This window comes from Cynara cardunculus (assembly GCF_001531365.2).
Source record: "Cynara cardunculus var. scolymus isolate 2C chromosome LG 11, CcrdV1, whole genome shotgun sequence".
NCBI classification, from domain to species: domain Eukaryota; kingdom Viridiplantae; phylum Streptophyta; class Magnoliopsida; order Asterales; family Asteraceae; genus Cynara; species Cynara cardunculus.
In genome coordinates, this window is record NC_037538.1 from 14,262,947 (window position 1) to 14,281,513 (window position 18,567).

At 35.3% G+C, this 18,567-nt stretch overlaps 1 protein-coding gene across 2 annotated transcripts; it reads right to left on the reverse strand.

Annotated features, from left to right (window-relative positions):
- Window positions 1-2,539: 2,539 nt before the first annotated feature.
- Window positions 2,540-15,390, reverse strand: LOC112520873 (squamosa promoter-binding-like protein 7). Of its 2 annotated transcripts, none has more exons than XM_025129490.1 (10): window positions 14,671-15,390; window positions 11,322-11,476; window positions 10,718-10,932; window positions 10,544-10,618; window positions 10,348-10,455; window positions 9,610-9,727; window positions 7,682-7,817; window positions 5,269-5,428; window positions 3,772-4,314; window positions 2,540-2,928 (listed from the first exon to the last, which is right to left on the reverse strand). In XM_025129490.1, exons 1-10 carry the CDS (start codon window positions 15,210-15,212, stop codon window positions 2,638-2,640), a joined length of 2,343 nt encoding a protein of 780 aa, XP_024985258.1. In that variant the 5' UTR covers window positions 15,213-15,390; the 3' UTR covers window positions 2,540-2,637. The 2 variants fall into 2 exon arrangements, with proteins under 2 accessions (XP_024985258.1, XP_024985259.1); XM_025129491.1 differs by lacking the exon at window positions 14,671-15,390 and adding an exon at window positions 11,570-11,677 and having other exon boundaries at window positions 2,595-2,928; window positions 11,322-11,533.
- Window positions 15,391-18,567: the final 3,177 nt, after the last annotated feature.

Genomic DNA, 18,567 nt, shown 5'->3' on the forward strand with positions numbered 1-18,567 from the left:
CAATCTCAAACAACGTGAAGTTCTTGACTTGATCTTCATTAAGGGATAAACCTGTGAAATATATAATATAAATATAACCATTACATAGAAATAATAACTAAAAAATATTTAAAATAAGAAAATAACATTTAAAAAATAATAAAACAATAAATTAGTTTATGTTCAAATAATAATTGTATAAATACTTAAATAGATAATTAACATACCTGGAGACTTTAGTATAATTTGTTGATTATAAAGAATCTCATCTGTCAAGTATTGACATGTTCTTTGCCAAACAAATTCAGGTCTAGACAAAGTATTTGAAATCAACATGGTTGCAAATAAAGACCGTAGATAAAAACCAGAATCGGTTAAACTTGCTTTTCAATGGCATCAACATATTCCTTGTTGTCATCTAAAAGCCCAAGAGCATAACATGCAACTCTAAAAGTAGAAAATATATCTCCATTTACTATATGAATGTCTTCGAATAATTTAGGACTTTTGATTTTATTCAAAAGAATTATTAAATAATACGCTTCACCAAGAGTAGGAGAAACTGAATGAATTCTTCCAATTGAAAAGCTTTTTTTCCTTCGATCCCAACATCGCTCTTCCAGTTTCTCCACAAACTCTGTAGGGAATTCAACATAATTAAGTTTTTGTGCTTCTTCGTAAAGTTCATTACACTTCATCCAAGCTAAGAACATTGAAGACGCCACAGAAGTTCTGTTTATGACATTTTCAATATCATCTTCAGCACCAAACATGACTTGTTGTTGTCTAGGAATATGGAAAGAAATTCTCAAAACAGAAGGAGTCTTGTAATGAACATCGTACCCAAATATATGCCATGAAGCTTCACTTGCAGATACATATCTACATTCATAATATACTTTTATTTCATCAACGAAATTATTATTATCTTCTTCATTACTGTTTTCTACAACTGCAACCGTAGCTCTATCTAGACCCTTGTTGATTTATTTGAACAAATATTTTATAGAAAGAGCCTGATTGCACCATTCAACATTAATGTGTGTCTAATATCTCTTCAAAATTTGTTATATGCAACAACAATTCTGTTATCTAATTTAACATCTGACTTTTCAATAAAACGTCCATCATTTCGTCTGCGATATAAAGGAAAACCATTACCATTGATGGAAGTGTGTTCAGAAAACCTTTTCATATATATTTTTGAACACTTTCTATCAATCATGCAGGGAAAGTTAATGTTTTCTTCACCACAAGGACCATGGATCATGAACTCCTTCACAAGTGAGTACAAATCTGGATTTTCGTCTTTGTCTGGGATCTCAGCTGAAATAATTGGATCAATTTGTTCAACAGTAGGTAGCTTGAAATCAAAGTGAATAAATAGACATATATGACTATGGGGCAAGTCGTGCTTCTAAAACTCCACTGTATAAACAACTACCCAAAAAGTGAAATTTGAAATTAATAAAGACAAACTATTAGTATGAACCTTTTGTTAAAATTATTATCATAAATGTAACATATATGCCTGAACCTTACCAAATAATGCATTGTCTTTCAACTTTTTAATAAGTGCATCAAGCTTTATCTTAAGTAACCGATAAAGAATATCAGGTCTGTCTTCTGGATTTACCATGGTGTCTTTAAGAAACCTTTAATTTCTGGTCATTTAGGGTTACATGTCACAGTTACAAAAAAATCTAAATATCCATACCACTTACAAAGGGACATTACATCCAAATAGTTTTGTATCATGTAACAAGCACCACCAGAAAATAAAATAAATTGGACTTGGTGTATTTTATGTAGGAGGGGTGGGAGATAAAAAAATCCCTATGTAAAGTGTAAATTATGAAGTTGGTCCAGGTGGTTTGCGTATATTACAAAATTGGTCCCTTGCCATTTATTATGAAAAAAAAAACTCCTCATGTTTGTATTTTGTTTTGGACTTGATTCCTTACCTTAATGGTCCTCTACCATCTTCGTTAAACTCAAATGGCTTTTTGGTCTTTTTGTCATTTTCTTCTATTTTTAATTTTTTTTCTTTTTCATCAATCTTCATCTAGTGCACCTTAAAATCAAGAGCAAACCCTAAATAAAAATCCCATGTAAGAGCTAAAAAGATGAATTTTACACACACAAAAGGTATTTTTACAAAAGTGAGGGACCAAAACCATACCCTTTTTGCAGGGATATTGTTTCAAGCAAAGATCTCAAAGTGCATGACTTACTAAAAGAGCCAAGAACATACACTTCCCAGAAAAAGACTGCCTTTACGTGAAACAAGACAAACAGAATATTTTAATCCCACGTTTAGCGGGATATGACAGGATGGGATAAAGTGAACAAAAATAGATGAAACAAAAATTAGAAAAATAAGGCAACCACTAAACCACCCATGCCAAATTCAAACCCTAAAACATTCCACAAATTTTTCACACTTCTAGTCGTGTCCAGTTCCATCGAATCCTGTTCACATCCTTAGTTCACATGTTCGATCGCAAGCAAAGCCATTTCTTGAAACCAGGCAAGAAAGAAACAAGATCTTTCAAAGGAAGAATAAGACAAGCAAAAATATATTCCACTAACTCGATTCTATGGTTAATTTAACATACAACAGTCAATTTACAAACTAACCTTCAATGGGTTCAAAATTTAATCAAATAAACACCTGCGAATAGTTATTGCAATTGCAGTAGACTTCTGAGGATGGAGAACAACTGCACAAATACCAAAACATAGAGTAACCAAAGCAACGGCAAGTATGAGAGGGTGGGATGAAAATAATCTATTGGTGTTGTAAGTAAACATGTGATTTGACCGTTTCTCTGATTGTTCCTTGCAGGGCGTCACACTCATGATGCAATCAGCCTGCAACAGTGGAACATTTTCACTTTTCTGTCCCAATGTTGGAATAGGTGTGTTGTCTGCTACTACTTCCATATCCTGCGTGTTTTTGAAACATGAAAAACTCAGTTTGGAGGAAACTTGTTGGCTTATAAGTTCTTCTCACAAGAGTGTATACATTGTTGGTTCTTTTGGATAGATTTTTGGAAGGTATTGAACATCCTAGATTTCGATTAATGCCTCTCCCCCTCCAGGGTAGAGTCAAAGTCTGCGTACATCCTACCTCCCAGGCTCTTAACTCTATGTGGGATATACTGGGGTTTGTATGGTTTAGTTTGGTCTAGATTTCTAATATTGCAACTCAAAATATTTAATTTTCCCTTGCAATTGACAAAAGGGTGGCCTCTTTCATCAACTCTGCCACAAATATGACTGCCAGTGTATTGTAGCTGCAAGTGCAAACACCGTCTTATACCAAGGCCATGTTTGGCAACCATAAGCTGGCTTATTTTTTGAGCTTATGGAAAGAACCCTGTTTGGTTAGCCATAAGCTAGCTTTTTGAAAACCTGCTTCAAGTAGTGTTTCAATAAGCTTCCGAGCCTTTTTTCCAATTATGACCCATATATTTTTTCAAGATGTCTTTATAGGTCATTTTACATTGTCATACATCTTATCAGCTAGTCTTTACCGACTAGCTTATTAGCCAACAACTAGCTTATTAGCCAACAGCTAGCTTATCAACTAGTTCATTGGCTTATCAACTTGCTTATAAACTAGAGGATATGCTTTTAGATGTCAGGGCTACAATACATGGTACTAAAAAAAAATTAACTTGGGTGTCAACTAAAGAAAAATATTTTAAATTATTTCATTTTAATGGGAAAAAGGATTCAGTTAATCATGAAAACGTTCAACAGAGATCAAAGGTATGATTCCCATACCTGATTAATGGTTGGAGTGGAAGGAAGCACCTGATATCTACAGCTTTCATCATTCTCTTCTGACGAAAAATCTCTTGGATGCAAACCCAGATTAAGTTTTTTCTCTAGTCGCTGACAAAGGACTTCTGTGGCATGATTCACGGTGCCCTGAAGCAGTGTCCAATCAGCTTCAATAATGTCATCACTTTTAATAATTCTTGTCTTCACACAGTGCAATACTCTCTTCAAAACTGTGGTGGACTCGTATTCAATTAGAAAGTTAAGTACACATCTGAATCTTTGCAGCTGCAATGACATCATAGCATATTCCATTTCTTCCACAACCGGCTGCTTGAGTAACCATGCCATGTCTAGGAGCAATTCAGAGAACTCATTCTGTCTAAAAACAGCAACCTCACAAGAAACTGTTGTAGCTGTAGACTCCGAATCTCTTGAATGGAGAATTGAATAATATTTCATCTGCATAATTTTGATCTCGGTACATACTTCTTCGTCCGCAATGAGAATTGGAATGAAATTGGAGAGACCAGATTCATTCTCGACCTTCAAAATAGTTGAAGCTAATTTAACAGGCAGAATTGAATGCCGAGCAATAACAAACTATAAGACTGATCAGTAAAGCTTCAAATAATTCACCATCTCAAGATAAAAAAAATTAAACACATGGGTGATTAAGGACATTCAACCATAATCCTCGTAATACATCCTCTTAATGAGTATTGATCAAAGCAAAGCCGTTCTTTTCAATAAAAATATGCCTCCATAAAAAATTTCCCATTCAGCATCAGAATGGCTCACAATTTTCTTCCTCTGTCCCATGAAAATCATAAAAAATCCATTTAGGATATCCCATAAACATTTCCTTCCTTGGAAAAGATTTCAAGTACGATTGCATCTTTGTCCATTAATAATCGCTACAACTTCTTAATAACACCATTTGTGGTCCACAAAATTCGTTTAATTTGTCATTATTGGACATTTGACAAGTAGTCAAAAGACTAGATGCTAGATCACTGTCGCGGTACCATGAATGCTAAGGGGCTTACGTACTTGCATCATCCCTGTTAGGGCGATCTTGCATTCGGTGGATTAGTGCATTCTGTCTAGCCATGGTGCCCTCATCCCTTATGTGGCTTAGGGGTCTCCTTGTCATAGGATAACAGGTTGTGAGACTTGGATCCATCCATCAGATCAGAACTTCGGTTTTACTATCTGTCAAATAAGCCAATCTTGATGTCCCCATGAAGTCCCTCAAAAGTCATACACAGAGACCAAGGCTACAATATGCTGGTCATCTTTTCATGGCCACAATTTAAGCATTTAACACGTATCTATGATAATCATGCAACTAAGGAATTCCAAGAACATGTATCAAGAAACAAATAGTAAGGTCAAGTCCGGAAAATTTCAAGACTAATATTTATCTGAATCAACAAGTAACAAGACCTTTCAATATTTCTGCATATATAAATAGTTAAACAATAATCTGAACCAAACCTCAATAAACCCAGGGCCGAAAACATCCAATTCAGTACCAGGAACGCGTATATTCAGTAACTGATGATCAAAATTTGTTGTAGAGGCCTCATTTTTGTTGCACGATGGTGAAACATGCACATCATTTGTCATATACTTGCCAGCAAATGATACTAAAAACCTGCAGTTAATACACAGTTATATAATCAACATTCATACGAATTAATATTTATGAATATACAAGTAAAGCATGCGTACAATGCCATGTCAATGTTGTGCTTATGAGGCGCAAAAGATAATCAGTAGAGAACTTGGCTTTATGCCATCAGCAAACATGCTTTATTCCTGAAATTAAGTTGCAGATATCAACATCCAATGGTGCTTAACTATTAAGCATTATCATTTATTTGATCTGTTTCACATGGACCTGGACTCGAACAAGATTTGTTGCATCCCTAGACCACACCCAAAGATGATGATTAAAAGAAGCTTCAACAGACAGATTAACTACCTTCCAAATTAAAGAAAAAACATAATTTGGTCGTTCCACTTTTCAGATTTTAACAATCAAGTTAATGTAGATTATTTGGATGATTTAGTTGATGCTTGGTTGGGGGTGTTAGAGTGTAAGGAATGGGAATGGAAATGATTGAATACGGTTGGTATGGATGGATATAATGATCCACTACCCTATAATGGGTAATGGACCATTCCTGAGAAAATAGGGGAGATTTAGTTTCAAAACTTGCAGACCTCTTTTCTAGGGCACAGGCGATGAACACAATGGCCCCAATTACATATCTTCAGCTCCACTGCAAACCATGCCAATCCCTCTACCTTTCCCTCTTCTTTCAAACCCATTTCAACAACAAAATCCCGCTAAAACATGATAAATCTCTTTCTTCTTGTTACCCTTTCTTCACTAGTCTTCCAACGTCATCATCAAGAAATCACACAGATACAAGTCCAGATTTTTTAATTTGATGGTGACAGTAATAGCAGTTCTTTGAAGCAGAGTGACAAGGGGGAGAAAAGAGGGTTATCATAGATAAAGACCTGTTTTCATGATCGAAGGCTACGGTAAGTCAACAATCATTGGGGTTTATTTGCAGATGCACGCTGAGCAATAAGATGAGCATAGGTGTTAAGATGCCGTTGTTGTCGTGGAGCTCCGTCGTCGTACGATGACAAAATCAATTTATCCGTCAGAAATGCCAAAATGACTTGTAAACTTTGCAGTAATAGTTGTACATTCCTTAGGATTTCTTCTCTAGCAAAAGACTTGGACCATCATAATAGGACAAAAGACTTCAAGATTTCCCTCCTTGTTGTCTTGATAGTGATTCCTCATGTCATCCAAGCATTTGCAATGCAATGGAATAACACATTTCCATTTCCCAACATTCCCATTCCCCACGAATACTGTGTTTTTGTGTCCTTAACAATGTTACCATCATCGTTACTGTCTGCCGATATTGAGAAAATTGCTATATGGATGAATGTGTGGCAGTACTTATGTAAACATCAAGCCAACAATTCTGACAAAACATGGTTTATCCACAATACCATATTTTGTTGAATAGGTCAACAGAACATCTGTTGACTACTCTTGAAATAATTATCCAGGACATTTACACCATCTAGTTTTACCCCAAAGACAAGCTTAGTTAGCATGTGGCTGTATCATTCCTACTGAACCATAATACTAAAAAGCTAGTTGACCAGGTATTTGTTCCACCAGCTCCACATATTGCCACATGGTCACCAGAAATCTGCAGACCCTGTATACCAATCCAGGTTTTCCAAGCTTAGAACGTAAGCTCTTCATAAATGACAAATTGCATGAGACTGCACTCAATCCCTACGGTGATAACTATGGTTCTAGAGCTAAGAACCATGAACTTTAAACAACATCGCATGGTTACTTTAAATTTAGAAACCCCATTTTGTAGATTCAGAACTATAACATTTCAATCATTAAGAGTTGAGGGAGAGCGGAAAGATACGTCGATCTAAAATTTAAAATTCACATAGCAGCATCATATTCAGATATCTGGCCCACTTTCTTCCGTTTTGTGGCTAACTTTATGCTGTATGGAAGAAATGTAGAACCTCTGATATACAACATATAAGAGAAATGTACTTTCCTCTGATTCATGAAGTTAGAATACGGACTCTACAGAATATCGTAATTGGGTCAGCAAATCACATTAATAATAATTTTTTCTTACGATCCTTAGATTCTCAATGATTTCCATGTTCCAGTTTCCAGATTCAATCAAATAAGTCAATTAAGAATTTGATTGTTGTACTATGCAATTTCAATAAGGTTATAGGAGATTCAGTCTTCAGATGTCAGTCAAAATATTGGAATGCTTATCACAAAAGTGTGCTTAAACCAAGAAAGTTAAAAGGAAGACAATCGCTTATGTACCTAAGTCTGGGCTGAAGCAAATTACTTCCACATGCCAAAAATTCTATGGGTTTGCCTGCTTCAAAGCATGTAGGCTGCACGCAATGAAGCTTTGGGGATCTTTCCCCTGCCTTAATTTTTATCACGGACCTTCCACCTGCATCCAACAGTTCGGTGCACATAAGTACACAATTTTGTAGTCCTATATAACTGGTAGCAGACAATCTGTCTCACAGAATAGCGTTCCCTCAAAACAGAAAAGAGAAATTAGTTAGAGCTATGAAGCTTCGTTTGCTGGTGGGTCAGTAATATATTTAAGATCATGTGTTAGCAATTATTCAACACATCAGCAATACTCTATACCTAATATGATAACAAAAATGGCATTCCTCCTAGAAGCTACTCATGGAAATATGATCCAATCATGACGATTTATGCCATTCGGGTGACCCTGTTTCATGTAGTATTCAAGCATCATTTTTCTATCCAATGAGTGCAGAAACTATGTAGCTACCTCAAAGTCATAGAAGAAACAACAAAGAGATGGGGAAACATACTCATTCACTCACACCCACAAGCATGCACATACTCACACGCCCTAGGTACTTCAGATGACAACTTAGCTTGTTCTTGCCCACCAGAAATTTGCTTGATTCTTATAAAGAAAGTCAAGCTCCATGATTTACCCCGCTATTGTCCTTTTCGATACAGTACTGAATTTCATTAGTATTAGAGCTAAATCCCGAGTTTTTCAAGCTTTAGAACATATCAATAACCTAGCCTCTAAATGCCTTACTAAACCATAACTTGTCAGCCTTCTCCACTTTTTCACAACCCACTTTTCGCTGATAACAAGAAAAGCAAAAAAAGAACAATAAAAAGAAAAAGAAAACAATAAAGATAGATAAGAACTATTGTTCACATGTACAGCACTAATCGTAAGAATATTGTGAAGAAGTTGAAAGGAGCGAACAAATGCTTGAAATTTTGAAGGCATGTTATTGATCGCTTTGGTAAATTTGAAGAAGGGAAGTAAACCAAGATGAAAGACGAAATCAACATGACTTGTTTCCATCTTAGCTGGCATCCAAGCTAAAGTGCTTGAAATCAAAGTACTTTATCTTCCTATCTTGTTCTTCTTCAAGAACTTGAAGATGAAATAATCAATAGACACCCCAAGCTGCAATTAGATTAAGTAGGAACTGCACATCGGAATAATGAAAAAATGGTATTGCAAGCTAATTTTCATGAGAGATCCAATGTCAAGAACATGGACTTTATTTCCACGTTAGGACATTCTTAAACGCCTAGGAAGTTCTCATCATAAATTTTAATACCAAATTTGGGGCATAGATTTCATCATCTTTCCTGAATTACTGAAGGATCCACTATTCTTCCGGAATCAATGTACTCATACACACTTAAGGATGGGTCTTCTCTGAGAAGAGGAAGAAAAATGAGCAAGAGAAAAGGCATCACCAAAAATTTTACGAAATTACTTCTAAGGAACCATATTTCTATGTAGAATCGTAGCTAATAATCATGTAAAACCTTTAGCTGACATGATAGCATAAAAAAGGATTTGACGACAAAGCATTAGCCATTTCACTAGAAGAAAATATGTGTCAAGTATACATTGTCTTAATTTTTCATTCTTTCCTTGGTTGCATTTTAGGTTTAACCTGCACGGATAGATATTATAATCCTCATTGGGTTTAAAAGATAGAATGATTGTTATTATTTCGTATTGTCAGGTTTTCTTTATCGTTGTTGTTAATAACATCCTTAAGATTGCACAAAAAAAATTGTACACGTGTCTTTCTCAATGATAAGACTAACAAATCTCATATTAGACAGGGATATGTAATAATAAAATAACAACAAATGAGAGCGAATCGATAACAAAATAGCACTTGCAATGTTAAAAGAAGCCATCAAGGTCAACTAACCTTTCATGACACTGAAGATATTGCCATTTAGGTTAACAAAAAATGTGTCTCGTCCAGAAAGCAAGTTGCTTGGTGAAGCAAGGAGGTCAAGTATACATGCAACCGGATCTTCACTTAACTGTTCAAGAGTTTACCCTAAGTTAGATGATGTAGATGTAGATGCAGATTAGAAGACATGAGTACATACTTAAGCCAGATAATGAACAAATGTACAGAGATAAATCATAAGATAAAAAGATGAGATCCTAATCTGCATCTCAAGTTCTGACTTATGCTTTCTATTTGATTAGTAACTTGTTTATTTTTTATCTATTTTGGCATTGTACATATTTCCGTTACTCCCTAGATAATGGTAGCATTGTATTACCTAATATTTACACAGCATCAAAACTAAGACTCGACAACTAAAAACCCTAGCTCTCACAAAAGACACAGCGATGTGAACAGCAGCTGTTGCCTTACCCACATCCAGATGAAGATTGGACTTAAATCCCAACATTATCCTCCGACTTCAGCAAGAGTGTTAGATATATTTGTATTTCATCTGTCTTTTCCCTTTGGCCCATTAGTTTATTATGCTTTACTACCAAAACAGTAGCTATTTATTAATCACCAAAATTAGAACTGCTCAATGGCTTCTGTAGAACAAAATACAACCACAATTCTTTGTAATATTTATAGCATTCTGAATGCATTAAATTTAATAATTCAATCAGGAATCAAAGAAAAAGGCATCACCTTCACCCACATAAATCTTGGCATTGCAATGAAAAGAGTTAAGATTACGCATCCGGGACGAATATATCCTTCCAACTCCACGGGCATGCTGGCCAACCACTGAAATATCTGTAAAAAATATACTTATGTCACTCACCTGGTAAATACAAGTATTTAAACTCCTTCAAATGCTAGCAAATAGTAATCATTTGAGTACCTGATGTCGGAGTCTACGAGGGAACTCCGCTGGATTCCAATCGTAAAGCTTAAATGAGATCCGACCAGTTGGGCACTTCAATAAAATGTATATCAATACACATGGTATGCTACTGGAAAGATTCAGATGAAAAAAATGTTTTAACAGCAAACCTAACATTTATAAAGAACCTACCACAGAGGAGAAAGCACTCCTATCGTCACAATAGGATGGAGAAGGAACACCTTTTTCTTTTTCTTCATCCGTTTGAGTTTCACCAGATGCAGCTAAAGATGGAATGCTGTCGCTGTAAATATTTTGGGCTTGAGTGGAGCTCGGTATGGTATTATGCCCTTCAGCTGCTAAAAACAATTTCTCTCCTGCTGCTTCACTACTCGTGCATTTTGCACCTACACCATAAAATTACTTCAGGGATCAAAAAGAATAATCGATAAAGAATTCACGCAAGTAAGAACGAGTCATGATCAACACTCAGGTGAACCCTACCACCCAATATATCACAAGTAAAGGTAGAAAAATAAAATCTCACTCATGTGAGCTTATTTCTGTAATGCAAATTATTATGTCAATTTCATGATTTTTGCATCAGAATAGGAATAGATGTTAACTTCCTCCAGCATTTAATCATCAAAAATACTATTTCCTCCTTTTTATTATTAAATCCTTAGATTTTTCCTTGTTTCTTTCTCCCTGAGAGTTTGTTCAGTTCCTGGAAGGTGAGATGGAATACCATCTTAAAACACAAAGAACAGGAAACACAAGTTGATGTTACAGGCACCTTTTCCAGCTTCATCATAACCATCATCATAATCTGCTGATTGAAGTCCAGATGCCTTGGAGTCTGAGGGTTTTCTTCGACGCCGATTATTATGACGTTCTAACTTTCTGCGGCAACTACGTTTACCTTCATCAAAATCTAACAGGACATGAAACCTACAACATGGTGAGTTTGTCAGCATATAATTAATATGGAAGAGATATAACATAGATTTTTTTTGGGTAAACATAGATAGATATAACGTAGATTTGTCACCACTAACTAGAATTTTCATTTACATATTCAGTTCCAAGAAACCAAAACTTTAGAGAATCTCTAACGAAACAAAACATTATCATAGAATATGGTAAAGCAGAACTGTTATGATGTAAAAGAAAAGGCTACCCATAGATACGTGAACATGCTTAATAAGAAACACATAAAGAAACTCTTGTAATTCCTTTTTCTTCGTCGGAGTGAGAAAAGAAATGTTCAGAATAAGGATAATAAGAAAGAAAAAAAAAGGAAATTACTGACAGAGTTTGGTGCACCTGTTGACCAGTTTTTAGTCTCAAGCCAAAAAGGATATTGATAATCTCCACAATCCATTTTCACAAGAACTAATAACAATCACAGAACCACGCCACGCCCACTCTCATGAAATTAATCACAATATATTCGCTGCCTGACTTAAATGTCACCCTCATATCACTTAAATAACGATAAGCCCAGTCTGGATCAGCAAACACATAATCATGTTGCTATCTTGAAGAGTAACCGCAATAACAATTGAGCTTCGAATCTTCTTATCGGTAACATTCCCATGTGGATCAGAGTCTAGTAAGACATGAGTTTTGAGTTTGCTAAGGATACCTAACTGCGCCCATGTGAATTAATGAGTCACATTTATTGCTCATGTTGTAATATATTTGATCATCTCTCACTACTGTTGATATATTTGTGGTACTTTAATCTGCTCACCATATTCTGACTGGATATGTGGGGTTTTTGCATGTTCTAAGGGTTAGATATACAGTCCAACTTCTTGTACCGTAAGCTGTCTCCAGCTTCTCTAGTCTTGTTCCTGATTTCAGTTTATCAAAAGTGAAGGGAACTGTCACATATCCATTTTGATTCAGGAAAATTAAGGTTTTTTTTTAAGTATGGGGGACAACTTTTCATACTCAACCCTAGAAGGTTCTGACACTGAGTTTTCTGTATCTACCTCTATCTATCTAGCTGATTTGTTTTATCTGTTTGCTTTGGTTATTCTGCATTTAGCCAATTGAATCTCTTTGCTATGTTTGCTGTTTGATCTACAATCACGCATGAACCTGGTAATATGTAGTGTCTCCATTGCAAGGAGTAGGGTCATAGTAAATAATTGTCTAACTATCCTCCTCAAGTTCTTGTATTCCAGTCTGGCATTTGCAAACCTTAAGTGGCTCTTCTAATACGACTGCTACTACTTATGGGGCTGCAATCAGACCCATAGAAAATGGCACCTCTCTGGCACTTTCATTCTGTTCAATGGAAATCACTCAACTTCACGTGGTTAGCTAAGTTACCTATTTTACTACATGTCCCCATCTTGGACAATTGTGTTCTCGTCTTCTTGTCGGATGACACAAAACAATGATATTGACAAATATAAGACCTTGCTTACAAGCCCCTATGGAATTAATCAATATATCTTCCTGTTCTATTTGCAGTGTCGATCAAACCAACATCCCTCCAGATTTACCTTGATCATGTGTTTCACATGTTTTCACTTCCTAGAAATCCAGTTGTTGCAAGATATATTACCAAACAACTGAATCATTCAGAAACCTTTTGACCCACTCATGGTTTTTTTGGCAGTTGGAAACAGAACGATAAATGAGATGCATTCCATCTGTCAAAAGGTACGTGCAATTGAGCTGCATATTTGAGTGTTCCAAGTGTTCAGGACGTTCATCACCAGCTAGGAAATCCCTCTCCAGAATTTGAAGAAACTTCTATGGTATGGCAGAATGATCTTGTAAGCAGTGACGATTAGAAAATTGACAAGCATCCTGAAAATTTTCATTAATGTAAATGAATTGTTGTCGTTAGTTTATTGTGATGTGCCATGGAAATCCAACTGAGTCTCCTTTTTATCTCTTTTTGCAAAGTGTTCTAAGAAGCAATAACTGGAGGTAAGCAGTCAAAGCATTGATGAATACCATTACCCCCAGTAGCTAGAGTAACCTCTTTTGACTCTTCCAACAAGAAGTATGCTATCATGGATTTAGATTGTATTTAGGATAAAATATCAAACTAAGGCACTATCATGTCCAATTGTCCAGACTCCAGTAGTCCCCCCCCCGGTTAAAAAAAATCCATGGTCAAAGTCCCAACCTTGCCTTAAACAATGTGCAGGCTATGTCATTGTGATCTAAAAATATGACCATCCCATGTGAGACTTACAATATGTTTGTCAACCATTAATCAGCATTTACTACTCCAAAGACTAAGGGGGTTGAAAGATAGTATTTTTTTTTTGTGTTATATTGGCTATACTAATTATTATTCAAATGATGCTCAGCAGTTTAGCTCTAAAAAACAATGCGAAAAATGTTACAGAATTTCCAAGCACTATCCATAGCTGAACCTCCGTAGTACCTTAATGTAACATGAATTAGCTCTCATATATTGCTGACACTGATGGTAGCCTTCTCACTTGGTGATAGACATCATGATCAATATCGAATTAGTTCAAACGGCGCATCCCTGTTTCCCCAAAAATTAAAGAACATAAAAGTATGTCCACTAGAAACACATCCCGTTTAGCATCATACTAAGGATAAGATCAATGTGAATCTTTAACATTTTGGTTTCTTCACTGTACTACAAAGATCGATTTCCTCTTTTTTATAAAATGTTTTGGTGGTTATATAGCCAAATCTTCAATACCAAAATACCTCTTAACAAATTTTACCTCATCCCTGCAGTAAAAAGATGCAAATGAATTACAGAATACACAAGTCTTTGAGAGCCCACAACAACTATATCAATCTTCATATCATAATCAAGAATCCCCGCACATCTCTAATAAAATGATCCTCAATCACAAAATAGGCTAGAGGAAATACCTTCATCCATCCCTAACTATCCACTTCATTATCAGGGAGTGTAAAGGAAACAGATCTCTACATAAACTGAATTAATATGTTCTCTGATATTCCAATATAAAAGAATAATTTTGGTGAGTTCATCCATAAATGAGTCAACCAATACGCATGAAGGGAAGTAGGGAACTGTTGTTCAACCTTCTAAATTTAGGTCCATATGAATGAATAAATGACAATAACAAAATTTAGTCATGAAAACAATTGGGAATAGAACTTACTTGCCACACTGCTGGCAGTATCTTTTATTGTGGCCATCAAGCACCACAGTAGTAGCATTAGCACACCGGAGACAAACCCTGTGCCGTTTGTGATACCCTTTAAGCTCACTGATATCCACCTCACACCCAGGAACCTGACACCTAGAACTTGCCACCGTTCTCGCCGTAATCGTCCTAGACCGTTTCTTTCCAGGAGCAGTCTCTTCTTCCTCCGCCAACAGCTGCGCGTCAAGCTCGGGACAAGCGCATGGGATCCGACCCGCCAGAAAATTGGAGCATGCCATCCTCGGATCCCGTTTCCTAACCCTATCATTAGTATTAGAATCGGGTACCGGTTCCACATGGGAATTGTCGATCGGATGGAGTTCCGGAGATATTGGAATCAGCGGGGAATGGTCTGTGGGTAAGGGCAAATGATCATCAATGTTGAAATCGAGTAACTGATTCCAGTCCCAAATCGAAGTCGACGACTCGTCGATGAAGTCCATGTTGAAAGCCGGTGGTGGCGGTGGTGGTGGAGACGTTGGAGGAGGATTACGCATTTGGTTGTAAATTGTAATATTGAGGAGGAAACCCTAAGTTGGTGGTGGTTGGTGATGGTTGGTGGCGGCAGTTACGGAGAAAGGGATGAATATGATTAGGCCGGATGAAAGTGAAAGGAACACCTTACCACCTGTGGCTTCCGAGAGAGTCAGCGATTTGGTGGTAGTGGTGGTGGTGCGGATGCTGGTGGTGGTGGTGGTGGGCCATGGCTGCGGGTATATGGTCACGTCAACCTTTGAGGTACGATCCTGTATTCGTGTCCTCACGCTAAGGTTTCACCAAACATTATCTCCACACCGTTAAAAAGTCTCCGCGTGTGTTGATTAACGGATAAAAAAAGAATATCTGAATTATTGGAAGAACATCATTATTTTAAATTTAAGTAGCAACGCAACTGTCCAAATCATTTTGATTATGAAGTAGACAACCTGAAATAATAATATTGTTTCAAATTTTATATTATTACAGTTTTTTTTTATGTTAATTTTATAGTTTTTTGTGATTTTAAATTATAATCAGATGATTTATAAATTCAAAAAGTAAAAATGTTATATTGGTCAAAGATTTTGAAATAATGTTTTTAACCCAAATTATTTGTTGTTCTTGTCTTTTAAAGATCAACTTATGTATTAATTGGTGGTTTATAGTTTTTATAACTTGTAATTGAAAAATAAAATGCGAATTTTATATTTTAATAAAAAATATGGTAAGAATCCTCAAAAAATATCTTCATTTTGATAAATATTCAATCCAATTATTAATTGTTCATAATTGATTAAAAATAAAACACATTTAAATGATTATGATTATGCATTTTTCATATGGTAAATGTGTTAAATGAAAAATGAAAATATATTGATATAAAACAAATTATTTCTTAGGTATTCATGATATTTAATAGTATTATTAAATCTAAAAATATTCAATATTGAACTCAATTCGAATATATCGACGAAACGATTATAATGGTGTAATTGTGGAAAAAAAAATTAAAAGTTCATATACGATTGTTTATATTAATATGATATAGATGTAAATGAAAAAGTAAGAGATATAAGGTAAATCAAATCACTAATTATAAGAGTATAAAATGTAATTTTGAAATTGAAAATGATTTGATGGAAGTAAGCTTTAAGAACTTATACAATATTCTTAATTAATTGTACCTCTTAAAAATTCAAGAATAATTGAAACTTCTGATTTTTAATATAGTAAAAATATACAGTTATTTATGTTGATATGATAATGGTGTAAAATAAAAAATGAAAAAGTAAGGGATATAAAATAAATCAAATCACTAATTATAAATAAGGGTAATAAAATGTAATTTTGATATTTAAATGATTTGGTGGTAGATCGTGGGAGTTTGTAAGCTTTAAGAGCTGTACAATATCTTTAATTGGTTATACCTCTTAAAAATTCAAGAATAATTGAAACTCCTGCTTTTTAATATAGTAAAAAATATACAATTATTTATTTTAATATAATAATGGTGTAAAATAAAAAAATGAAAAAGTAAGAGATATAAAGTAAATCAATTCACTAATTATAAATAATGGTAATAAAATGTAGCTTTGAAATTTAAATGATTTTGTGGTAGATCGTGGGAGTTTGTAAGCTTTAAGAGTTGTACAATATTCTTAATTGGTTATACCTCTTAAAATTTCAAGATAATCATAACTTAGGGGCCGTTTACCAAACACTTACCCGAGTAAGCGCTTAATAAGTCACGTTACATCACCGGATGAATATGATAAGAACTAAGAATCTTACCCGGTAAGAGCGAGACAAAGACCATAAGTCTTACCCGATAAGTGAGGGCGACGACTCTTACCACGGTAAGCGCTTATCAGGTGAATTGTTGCATACAATGTCGTTTTGATGGATTAAAATCTTACCCATAAATAAATAATAGTTTTAAATTTTACCGATAAATACTTACCGGGTAAGTGTTTGGTAAACGAACCCTTAGTTTTCTTTGATATGGCATAGATACATATAATATAGATATAAATAAAACCATAAGGATAAAAAATATGAAGAAAAAGAAATTACATGTAAAATATTTAATTACTTTAGCATAAACAATAAAAGAAATTCATGTGTTTAATTCATCAGGTCCAACAGCAAGCATCAGTTTAAGTTAGGGTGGGGGTGATTTAGTAGCAGTGGATGGCAAAATAGCTTTATTATTTATTCCATTTATAATGACCCTTGCTCCAAAGAGTATCACATCATTGATATTCATCAAAAAAAAAATATGATTTTATTAAATAAAAAAGACTTAGGGGGTGTTTGTTTTTCCAAAAAAACCACTTAGGGGGTGTTTGTTTTTCCAAAAAAACCACTTAATACCTCTTATGTTTGAATCGGTCAGACCTTGAGGTATTAAGTGCGTTTGTTTTTTCTTTCAATTAAGAGCTGAAAATGTGTATTTTTATCTGAATCGGTTAGACCTAAATTAAAGTCTGAAACACCTCTTAAACCCCGATTGTCGCTCTACCCTCATCGCTCTAACCTCGTCGCTCTACCTCTCCATTGTCGCCCCTGTACACTCTCAAGCCCCGATTCAGATTTCAAGCTCATCTCTCGCAGTTGCTCAAGCTGCATCTGTAATCAGATTGGATTTCAACTTGTCAGCATCTGGAAGAACAGCGGTAATCAAACCGCCGATAGCCACAGCCACGCATCTGGTAAAGCTCTTTCCATMTTTGCAACTTAATACCTCTTATGTTATAAGCTCTCGATCTCGATTTAAAGCTCTCGATCTCGATCTCTCTCGCAGTTGCTCAAGCCCTCGATTCAGATTTCAAGCCCTCGATTCAGATTTCAAGCTCTCGATCTCGAACTCTCACGCAATCAATCTCACAGCAATCGATCTCTCTCCAGCCCTCTCACGCAATCAATCTCCAAATCGCTGTTGATCTTGATCTGCTAACCTAAAATCTTCAACAAGTATGTCAATTTCTCTATTTATGTCCAAAACTGTTTTTGGTACCCGATAATACCCACTGTAGATTGTTGAATCCCATCTGCACCTCCAATAAAAGCGAATGCTTCTTTATTGCACTCTATAATCTATATCAACCACAGCTATTGTACAAGCTTATAAAGTTGCACTTTTTTGTTTAGTTATATTGTGGTATACTGGTATGCATCCCGACTAAATTGGTCTTCTTGTCTACATCTCCAAGTATAAAATCAGATTGTTTGATAGTTTTTGTCTGACATGGATGGTAATATAATCATGGAAGTGCTGCATTGTTGGATATTTTGTTCCACAATTTTGGGGAAGTGTGATTAAAGATTTTGGGATGTGTTGTTTGCTTCTTCTGGAGGTAATTCATTGCTAAC